The 11747-nt window shown below is 43.4% G+C and overlaps 1 protein-coding gene across 2 annotated transcripts; it reads left to right on the plus strand.

The window, feature by feature from the left end:
• The first annotated feature begins 202 nt into the window (after positions 1 to 202).
• LOC135370682 (uncharacterized) lies at positions 203 to 3769 on the plus strand. Of its 2 annotated transcripts, none has more exons than XM_064604472.1 (2): positions 203 to 3477; positions 3535 to 3769. In XM_064604472.1, the coding sequence occupies exons 1-2, from the start codon at positions 210 to 212 to the stop codon at positions 3555 to 3557; spliced, it is 3291 nt and encodes a 1096-aa protein (XP_064460542.1). In that variant the 5' UTR covers positions 203 to 209; the 3' UTR covers positions 3558 to 3769. The 2 variants fall into 2 exon arrangements, with proteins under 2 accessions (XP_064460542.1, XP_064460543.1); XM_064604473.1 differs by having other exon boundaries at positions 3538 to 3769.
• The last annotated feature ends 7978 nt before the right edge of the window (positions 3770 to 11747 follow it).

The raw sequence follows: 11747 nt of genomic DNA on the forward strand, positions 1-11747 counted from the left end.
GTGATGAGCCATTGGAAGAGAATTCACCATCTTCTCCAGACATTTCACCTGCACATTGCATGCTCACGTCGAGCGATCACATCCCTATGTGGACATTTCCTTCCTGCCTTTCTTTCAAAAACTGATAGCGCATTTCGAGGTATCGTCAAAGCGTTTGTGCTATTGGCATCTGTTCACGATCAGGGAGTAGAGACTTGCGACAATATTTAATGAACCACCTCCACAATATAATTGCTATTTTGCGAGCGCAAAGAATACCCTTTAGGTTTTGCATTTGTTCTGACGTTCTAATGATGAAAGAAAATCGAGGGGATGTAACCGCACACATAGCTCATTTTATGGCGCTTGCTCGCGAAGTCCACAGCGATGGAGCTATCATAAATACTTTGATGGATGTGATTCAGGAGTCCACCGGACGCATTGAAAATTACCAGCGCGAGGGTAGTGGGTTTGTATCCACTGACGTGCAAAAAGTTCAATTGTGTATTTCCGCTGTGAAAACTAAAAAGTTTGGATGCGAGGGGGTACTTCCCACAAATTTGGCTAAACGCAGGAACGTGTTAACGAATATCCATTTACCAGCACACAAGGAGGGTGAATGTTTTAAATACAATACACTCGCTCTCCTGCATCCACAGGAAAGGAATTCGTGGAAAAAATGTGAAAATTATGCAACAGAGTACTGGTGGCCTAGTCACTTCCCTGTATCCTTCTCTGATCTGGACGAGTTCGAAGAGAAAAATAGGATATCTGTGTACGTGTACGCGTACGTCGATCAGGGAGTGCACGTGTCACGACCCCCAAAACTGGAAAGCGAAAAGAAAATTCACTTATTGGAGGTTGACGAGCATTTTTTCGGAATTAAGTCCCTCGAGCGTTTGCTGACGAGAAAGAACACGCGTTTCGTATGCGAACGTTGCACTCGCTCTTTTAATGAGGAAAAGAGCATGGCGAAACATCGACGCCTTTGCGCGGACGTGAACGAAATCCTATTAGAATTTTGTGAACCCGGAGAAAATTTTGTAGAATTTACTAAAATACAGTACATGCAGCAGTACAACTACGTCGTTGCGTTGGACACTGAGAGCGTACTCGCACCCAGTGGTGTTGGCATGCAACGTCACATTACCTCTAGCTTCTGTGCTGTGCTTGTGCGCACCCACGACTCAAAGGTGATGCGCATCAGAACGCACCATGGGGAAGATGCTGCGAGGCAGTGTGTGAGAGCATTGATGGAAATGCGGGATGAGATGATCGCCCTGAACGCTTGCCCCGCCGCAATGGTGCTGAATGATGAGCAATGCGCTGAGCACAGAGCTGCTACCCACTGTGCGTACTGTAAACAGGAGTTTACCGAAGATCTACCCCGTGTCCGGCATCACGACCATTCAAAGCGTTGTAGTGCGGGCGAGACAAATTATATCGCGACATTGTGTAACCCCTGTAACGTCGCGTGCACGACGAGGGAAAAATTGCCGATCATGGTACACAATTTGTCCTACGATTTGGCCGGGCTGCTGCGGGAATTTCACATTCTTGGGTGGAAGCGACCTCCCTTCATTGTGGCCAGCTCCATGGAAAAAATTCGTTCGTTCGAAATTGGCACCTTCCTGTTTAGAGATACCATGCAATATCTAAATTCGTCGCTGGGGGAGCTCGTGGAAACCGTCAAATCCATGGGTGGTGCAGAGGCATTCCAATGTTTGAAGCAGGCATTTGGAAACGACTACGAAATTTTACTTCGTAAAGGTGTATTCCCGTACAGCCATGTCAGTTCTTTTGCAGTCTATGATGAATTGACCTTGCCAGAAAAATCCTCCTTTCGAAACGATCTCACGGGGGAGGATATAAGTGAGGAGGACTACCAGTATGCGTTGCTCGTATTTGAACATTTTGGATGCTCAAATTTGAGAGATTATAATGCACTGTACTTGAAAACGGATGCCCTACTACATGCGGACGTGATGCAGCACTTCCGACGTCTGTGCTACAGCGCGCGTGGATTGGAATTGCTTCATTGTGTTTCTCTGGCATCCTATTCGTGGCAATGTGCTCTAAATTACACGCAGGCAAAATTGGAGTTAATCATCGATGAGGACATGTACAGAACCATCGAATCAGGCGTTAGAGGCGGGCTCTGTCAAGCGAGCAGGCGTCATTTGCGGGCTAACAACCCTCTGTGTAGTGGGTATGATCCCGATAAAGAGGAGGTGTACATATCATACATAGATTGCAACAATCTTTACGGATTCAGTATGATAAAGCACCTCCCCGTTGGTGATTTCGAATGGGTCGAGGATTTTAGCTCCGTGGATTTTATGCGTCACCCCACTGATTCAGACGTTGGCTACGTGTATGTATGTGACTTGGAGTATCCAAAATCTATCCACGCACTGACACGGTACTTTCCCCTGGCTCCTGAGAAGGCAGTCGTCCCAAAGGAATGGCTCTCGCCATTCCAGCAAGGGCTTCTCGAAGAATTAATGTATCAGCCCGCTAACAGCAAAAAGCTGTTGCTTACGTGCAAGGACAAAGTCGAGTACGTCGTTCATTACGCGCTGCTCGCACTCTATTGTAGATTAGGCATGAGGGTGACAAAAATTCACAGAATTCTAAAATTTCGCCAGGCGCCATTCCTGCGTCCCTACATCGAGGACAATGTTGCCAGACGTGTTGCCTCGGGCACGACATTCGAAAAAAACTTCTACAAACTCTCAAATAATGCAGTCTTTGGGAGAACACTTCTAAATAAATTTAACATGCGTGATATTCGAGTAGCCTTCGATGAGGAGACGGCGAGTCGCCTCGGGAGTCGGGCGGAATGCGTGAGGATGGAAATTTTGTCTCCGGATTGTGTCATGTACGAAATGCGCAAAAGAAAAGTGCGATGCGATTTCCCGCTCCAGATTGGGTTTACGATTTTGGAACTGAGTAAATTAACCATGTACTCATTCTACTATGAAACCTTGCTGAGTAAGCTCACTTGTCCGGTGATTACCTGTTACTTTGACACGGATTCTCTGATCCTCGGCCTGTTCTGCAAGGACTACGAAGATCAGTTACGAGCGATTGCCGACGACCACTTAGATTTGTCTTCCTTCGATCGGGATCATCCACTGTACAGTGAAAAGAATCGTGGAAGGCTTGGGGCATTCAAAAGCGAAACTGGTAGTGTACCTATTGAGGAAGTAGTCTGTTTGAAAGCTAAAATGTACTCCATCAAATTAGCTGGAGGAAGGCAAATTGCAAGAGCTAAAGGAGTCAAAAAGAATATTGTACGCAAGCACCTCCTCCATGAGACGTACTGCAATACCTTGTTCAATCACATGAGCGTATCGAATGAACAAGTATCAATCGTTGGAAAGAAGCAGTGTATGTACACCATCAGAAATGTCAAAAGAAGTCTGATGGCATACGACGACAAGAGATACCTGTGCAATGACATCGACTCCTATCCTTATGGAAGCTATGAATATGGTAAGTTTAAGTGGGTGATATAACTAGTGAAGCTCATAATGTTCTTTTTTGCTTCAGAAGATGTGCAGGAAGAGAATTAATGCTTCTGTCACATGCTGTTCTCTCCTGCGGTTTGCCTCTGGGTCATGGACAGAGAGGGATGAGTGCCTGGGTGATCCATATAGTACCTATGTGAAGAACACTATGGATGTTAGCGGAGATATACAGCGTGCATGGATGTGTCCCCAGGGAGAACTACAATATCTCCGAGACTGCCATGATGTACTCAATAAACATTGAAAACTATTTACCATGTTTTTGTGTGCCAACCATTGCTGAGAGTCGACGCAGGCTAAAAAAGAATGCCGCCCAGGACCAATAAGCAATTTGGAAGGAATTGTGAGCTGGCCTAGAAATGAATGGGATTGACCCACGAGCGGTTGTCTATGTTGCAGCTGGAATTATGAAGCAATATACAGTTGAAAGCGTGTGACCGAGTAACTAGAGAGTGGAAATGACAAATGAGTCTATCGAGCATGTATGACAGGAAGCCAACAAGCCAATCACTAGGTTTTAGAAATGGGTGGAAGTGACCACCCCCGGACCAATAGACCGGTGAGCGATTTGGAAGCCTATGAGCCGACTTAGAATTGAATAGAAAGATCATTTTGGTGTCTACGAGCGAGTGACCAGATGTTGTGGCAATTAATGGCAGCCAATCACATAGACATTAGATGGATGAAGGGGTGGAGCTGTGACCAACCAACCAGAGGACTTAGAAGTGGCTTGACCTGGATTAGAATTGGGTGGCGGATTAGAAATTCCTAGAAATTGATTAGAAAAAAGAGCGATTTGGAAGCCTATGAGCCAAATTAGAATTGAATAGAATAGATAATTTTGGTGTCTATAAGCGAATGAACAAATGCGGCAATGAAGGGTAGCCAATCTCATAGAAATTGGATGGATCACCTGAAGTGGTGGAGCCTGGATTAGACCTGGCTTCACCTGGATTAGAAATGGGTGGTGGATTAGAAATTCCTAGAACTGGATTAGAAAAAGGATGTCGTTGTGGGGCTCGAATCTATACTACTAATATAATATGTGATAAATGAATGTGATCAACAGTAGATGTAAACAACATGAGTAGCCAGAGAAGCAGGAGGAGCACGTTGCAAAAAATGCAGCTGCACATCTGAAACTCCAATCATTATCATCGTCATCTAAAAGGGAGTGTGGTAGCACTGCCGTGAAACCAGGCACGATTTCTGAAGATCTTCTATGACACTTTCCGCAGTTTGCACACTTTTCTGCAGCGTCAGACTCTCTCATAGGAGTTACTTTTCAGTAACGGTGACTCCCATCTTACATTTTAATGTGCGAGGGCTCTCTTGCACTACACATGTACGGTTCCCAAACTGCAACATGACGATTTGGAGCTTGAAACTCGAGCCCTGGTGTACCCTGTCTATGAAATGATACCAACTGAATCATGTCTGAAACGTGATATTTAATGGAAGATGGCTTTCTTGGTTGTGCGTTCTGCGTGACAAAGATGTAACACGATATGCTTTTGTAAAGAAGATAAGTGATGTTATGCTCTATGAATGAAGAGAATATACATTTTTCAAGTTCAACATTTATTCTGGCATATACGCATTTCAAGATACAATGAATGTGCAGGGAAGTGACAAAACAATACATTTATTGTTTTGTGACCTCCCTGCAATGACAATATATATCTCAGGAATGACAATGTACACGTACACTATGCAAATTTGTTGCACCCAATTTTCATACATGCTGAATTTTAAATTTTTGTTTTGCTGCCTATGTGTTCAGTGTATTACAAATTGCTTAATGCAAACAACACTTTGTTAATTTCAAGCTTTTTGCTCCCATCTAAGATATTCCTATCCTGGAGGAACTGCCACTTCGACACCATAAAATATTCAGTAGGTTTCACTCTGGCAGGCCCTGCCACTGCAAATTTCCTGAATTGAAACCCTTCAAACTGTGTCATAATCTTAAATACGTCAATATTTCTGCAAGTAGTTGACATGCTCGATGACACTCCTCCTGCAGCTAAGGCAACTAAAAAAAAAGAGTTCCAAGAGGCCGAAGGTAAACCTACAGCTGCACGAGTGTGATCAACAGTAGTGCATTCTCAATAAATAATTTTCTTCTTATAGCGTACATATGCATGCCTATTAACTGGGACAATTATCACAGTTCCCTGACAAGTTTTAATTTCTGAGAGTGTACTGTAGAGGCTGCTTAGATCAACAACAGTTCATACAAGGTATTATATACTGTGAATGCCTTTAAAAATCCCATGTGACACATATGCCTTTACTTTATGGAGGTGCTGTGGTAGTCAAAGTTTGTGGGCATTACGCAGGTTCTGCACCCATTTCTTGAGTATGTTGAGGCAGCTGTGAAGTAACCTGCATTGATGATGGTTATTCCAATTTTTATGGTGCATCGACAACAAAAGAAATAATACATCAGAACATTGGTTTGGGTGCAACCAGTTAAAAATGAATATGTTGTTTAATAAATGCATTGGGCAAATGTTAAAACATCAGTTTAAAACATGGTTTACAATCCCTGTATCTTCTAAAAATTAAAAAGATTAAAAACTATTCTAAAAAGAATATGGGGAACTCTTCTAAAAAGAATTATAGTCTCTAATTATTTTATTGCTGGGTGAAGGAGCCTAAAGTCTAAGGTGTGTTTCTGATGTGAACATGTAAGAAAATATGCAGAACTGAGAGAGGCTAACCACAGTGCGTGCACTGAGGTTGTTCCTTCCTGTAAAGTAGAAACCAGTGGATGAGGAACGTGATACTTACCTGTACACCCAGCCGTATCACACTGCACAGATAATTCACTGGGTAGCCCTCATGACAAAACCTGTATTGAGAGACCACTTTTGCCTTAAAAACTGCTACAAATAGCACGACACGCTACAAATTATTACTATCGTAACAAGCTGACGATACAGCTCAGACACAAAGGCGTTATTCAAGTCGCGCCACACCACCGTTACGTAGGATTCTTTGTCACAAATCAAACCAAGGCACAAAACAATACCAATACATGAAAAAAGGTGACAATCGTGGTCTCATTATGACGTAATACCGAACTTGTGCGTGAAGGTAATTCAAAGAAATGAATGTGGCACTTGGCCACTTGCTTCCGCAGAGAACACCGTGTACCATGCTAGCAATGCATGCAAAAAAGCGCTCGAGTGCTCGCACATATATTGATGACAACACTACCTGTGTAGTGTAACGTGTTCTTTCAAGCATATTATGCACTCAAACTGTATTTGCCGCCGGGTATAATGCAAGTGTGCTCGATTGAACGTCGGAAGAGCGATCAAGCAACCTGCATCCAGTGCTCGTTTTGGGCAAAAAAACACTTCATAATGGTCAACTAAATATACAGAATGGACGCCTATTTATTCCTCGATAAAGAGTGACTCACCTGTATAAATTTAGGCCCTGTAACCTTGCCAGTACGGTTGGTACGACCGTAATTGCAAGAAGTTGCCATGATCGCTGCGGCGACTGTTGTGGGTACAGTAAGATGGCGGCCGGTTTCTTCACGCTCGCGCTCCCTATCCGCCATCCAGCCTTTTACAATCGAGATCAGTGATGCTACCGAATTTTTTCTTCTTCGTTTTTTTGTGCTGCAAACGGCCGATAGCTACACGCGTGCATGTGATGATCGAATGTCCTCGCGTGTTATAACGGAAGGTGCAGCGTGCTACAACATTAAATGTGCGCACTGTTGCATAGTGAATTTCACCCATCAGGCGCGCAGATCGCTATGCTGTTCGAAGAATATGAAGTACAAGTGAAAGAACCTAATATGTAACTGGGATTCCAAGAGAAATCGAGGTTAACTGACGTTGTTCCGAAGCAGGAAACAATCCAGAGAGATCGTACCTTAATTAGCACGTGAGGGTTTAAAAATAAGTTGCAGTTACTGAAAACCAACATATAGGGAAAATAAACATCTCCACTTGAGGTATTCCATCAATTCCAATAACCATATCTAAAAAGTGGTAATGTTGAATCAGAAAAAGAAATTGCATTCCAGTTGTATGCGAATGGAGTCTCTGAAACCATCTACGTACATCAGAGTACCAACGTATGCAAATATTCACTTATTTTTGTAATATTTACCCGAACTTTAAATTTAAACTCAATAAATTTTGTACTGACAGAACATTGCCTAGATAGGGCTTATAGGGCACATGCCGTTGAACACCCCTGCCCTCAGAGCTGCCACCGACCTTATCCCAGCTAGTTATATTGTTTGACCCAGACATTTTCACTCTGCACATATGCCAAGTAGAAGCTGCAGTATCGCGGCTTTACACGGGAAGGCTTTGTTCCTGTTGTCACGGGGATGCATGCACTTGCCTTTTCTGACATATTTTAAGGTGTATTATGCAACCATTACATAAGGAAATAAGGGCACTACTTCTATCGTTTCTGTTGTAATGTTAATGAAATTTTCTCACCCTACAGGCTTCCCCGACAACATACGGAACAATATTCGAAATGTGTTCAGTGGCTTGAGGAAGTGAATGCGAAACCCTACACGTACCGCAAACACGACCTCGTACGCTCAACTCATTTTCATCAGTCCTCTTTTTATGGTGGATACAGTCGAGCTGTCCTGAAGCCTGATGCACGCCCTAGCATTCCAGCAGCAGGTCAAGAAAGTATACATATTCAGGTGATGGACACTTTACACTGTTTCTTTCTTTTTAGTGTCAACATGCCTGTCTGCGCATTTTCTCAATTTTATCCTACTTGTGCTTGTGTGTAGGCCATGCAAGGGTACCTGCAGCAAAGTGCATCCGACATGCAAGCCCCTGGGCCTTCAAGCATTTCCTACGAAGCCGTTACAGAGGAAAAGCTTCACTTGGGCCACTCAGTTGAAGATGTGCTTGAGGTACACTTTTTGTTTGAGCAGCGTTATTCAAATCCGTTTGAAACGTGTAATAAAAATACATGATGGGCTGCATAAATGTAATTTTATTCTACTTGTCGTTGTATGTAGGTCATGCAGGGTAACCCACAGCAAAGTGAATCCGAGATGCAAGCCCCTGGACCTTCAAGCATTTGCCACGAAGCCGTGACAGAGGGAGAGCTTCACTTGGACCAGTCACTTGAAGATCTGTTTGAGGTACACCTTTTGTTTGAGCAGGGGTCTTTCAAATCCAAGGTCTAATAAAAATACCTGATTGCTGCATAGATGTAACTTATAAATGTAATTTTATCTTGCTCGTGTGTAGGTTGTCCAAGAGTACCCACAGCAAAGTACACCTGAAATGCGAGCCCCTGGACCTTCAAGCATTTGCCACGAAGCCGTGACAGAGGAAGAGCTTGACTTGGACCACTCAGTTGAAGATGTGCTCGAGGTACACTTTTTTGTTTGAGCAGGTTTTTTTTTCAAATCTGTTAGGGTCTAGCAAAAATACATGATCACTGCATAAATGTAATATTGAAAATTGTGTTACATGGGTGGGTTTATCTGAGGCATAATCATCCACCACATGATGAATAATTAAAATTCACTAACAAACCATGAAATTATGGCTTAGACTTTCATGCAAAACCAAAACAAGCAAGAACCTCCAGCAAAGTGTGCAGACACTACAACTGTCTCTATCAAAGATCCATGTGCTACGACATGTTCTACATCTTGGCTGCTCAGTCGTTCATCTCTTTGATATGTGGGGTAGCTTAGAGTGCAACGTAGCATAGTGAGGGGACCTATGTACAGGGGTGAATCCAGACCCTTGGTGTGTGTGTGTGTGGGGGGGCAGTTCCTTTGTCGGAGCGTGTAGTGGGTGAGAGAAGAGAGAGAAAAATATGTCAATGTAATTATATCTTCATTGAAACAAAAAACAATCATCCCTCGATTTTTGAACTCTCCATTTACAAATTGCCTCATTTTATTAAGCGTGCCCTCTGGAACACACGTATCCCTTTCCTTATTACAAATCTCGATTTATGAACCTCAGCTAATGGGAATATCTTGCAGGAACATTGACCATTGACAAACTGATGATTAAATAAATCACGATCACCATGCATTTTTTTAATATGGAGGTTCACGTGTGCTTCGTTGCAAGTCAGTGGTAATTTCACATGGTTAGTGAGTGCTCAGATGTTCCAAATGCCACATCAGTGTGCTTCTGATTTTTTTTTGTTAAGTTTACTCTCATACATGAACATGTCAACGCAGGGCAGCATCTACCCTTTGCGACAAGTGAAAGACATTTAAAACAATTTGTACTTTTTCTATCAGTTTACAATAGGCCTGTTCTGCTTTCTTTTCAGACAATGGCTACTTCGAGTGACATTTCAGAACCTGAGGCACAGAGTTCCCCTTCGAAGAGGCAATTCCATGTGAGTGTATCTTGTACATGTGCATCTTCACTCCTAAGGAAGCAGCTCTAATACATCATTTATAATTATAGGAGAGTCACCATTTCATGTCAACTCCTCAGCAGAGAAAGGTCACTTTAGAAGACCATTCCTACTCCTCAAAGACAATACCACGCACAAAATTAAGAGTTATTCATCAACATCTTGGCAAAGCAAGAAAAAAGCTCTATGCAACAAAACAAGTCATAAAAAGAAGAGAGAAAAAAATTCAGAACCTGCAGCAACTAATAAGTGACCTGAAGAAGAGGAATCTCATATCGGATGAAGCAGAGAAGGAGCTGGACTCATTCGGTGAACTCCCAGATGAACTCTAAAGGAGTGGAAGAAAAACCAGAAAAGGAAACCATCTGGGCGCCGGTACACTGAAAATTTTAGGAAATTTTCTACAATACTCCACTTTTACTCGCCAAGAGCCTACAAATTTTTATCTGAGCACTTCCCAATGCCAAGAGAAGAAACAATCAGAAGCTGGTTGAAAGGTAGTTGACGCATGGCCAGGTTTCACAGCAGAGTCACTCCATCACCTCAAGGAAAAGCACAAGAGTGCGACGGAAGAGGAGTGGCTGTGCTCCATAATGATGGATGGGATGAGCATTAGAAAGAAGTGTGAGCTCGACCAAAAGAGTGGAAAGGTTGTTGGGTATGTAAATTTTGGGCAGTCTATGACACGTGAAGACTGTGACGACGTACGGCTAGCAACGGATTCCCTTGTCCTGATGGCAGTTGGTGTGGCGTCACCATGGAAGCTCCCTATTGCATACTTTCTGAACAACGGCTGCTCAGGGGACCTGCTGAAGTCCATCGTTATTGATGCAATTGAGAATCTGGAGGAATGTGGCCTTCATGTTGTCTGCATTGTATGTGATGGGCTCGCGTCGAACGTCAGCATGGGAAAGCTCTTTGGCTGCCACATCCACGTCCAGGCATCTGAGCAGTTCCGCACATGGTTCCCGCACCCGACAAGGGCAGATGACAAAGTGTTTGTCATCTTTGATGCTGCTCACGCCTTAAAGCTTTTGCGGAATCTCCTAGGAGACAAAGGCAGCTTCTACTGCAACCAGTATGGAGTAAGTTTTCACCAAATGATTCATAGTCCTCTCGAAACTTAAAACAAAATGCCTTGCAGGTGATCCAGTGGAGCTACATCGTGCAGCTGCATGAGCTCCAAGACAAGGAGGGTTTCCGAGCAGCGAATAAGCTCACTAGGGCACACATTGACTACCGTATGCAGATTATGAAGGTACGACTCGCAGCAGAGACTTTCAGTGGATCAGTAACCCTTGCACTAAAGTTGGCCAGGACACTTGGCTTGCCGTCCTTTCAAGGAAGTGAAGGAACGGAAAAGTTTCTGGAAGATGTGAATGAGTAAGTCCAACTATCTTAAAATCCAAATAATGCATGTACCACTAAGCTGTATATATCATTGTTATTGTAGGGTTTTCGACCTGCTGAACTCGTACAAGCCACACGGCACCGGGTCCAAAGCACCTCTTCACCCTGAAAAATTTCCAGAGCAGAAAAGAAGAATGCTCGAGATTTCATCCAGGCTGATGGCGCCTAGACTCCCATCTGGAAGGCTAGCTGTCGAAGATGGCCGGAGGATGTCTGTGATCAGCCTTGCTTTCACGCTTCGAAGTGTAGCAGAGCTGACAGACTATCTTTCCCTTCAAAGCATGTGCAGGTATGGGAGCACAGGAGCTTTTACCAGTAGTGTATAGTGTGTGTATTGCATGCCATTATTGAGAATGTTAGGAACAGCAGAAATAATTCAAAAGTTTTGTTCTTCCACATTGAGCTGATGCCTTTAGTAGCATTATC

Source organism: Ornithodoros turicata, chromosome 10, assembly GCF_037126465.1.
Source record: "Ornithodoros turicata isolate Travis chromosome 10, ASM3712646v1, whole genome shotgun sequence".
NCBI classification, from domain to species: Eukaryota; Metazoa; Arthropoda; class Arachnida; order Ixodida; family Argasidae; genus Ornithodoros; species Ornithodoros turicata.

What these genes read in the sequence shown, in the direction of transcription:
- LOC135370682 (XM_064604472.1), top strand. Translation starts at nt 210, where the DNA reads ATGAACCACCTCCACAATATAATTGCTATTTTGCGAGCGCAAAGAATA. An exon ending in TTATGGAAGCTATGAATATG is followed by an intron (nt 3,478 to 3,534) that starts GTAAGTTTAAGT and finishes TTTTTGCTTCAG; the next exon opens with AAGATGTGCAGGAAGAGAAT.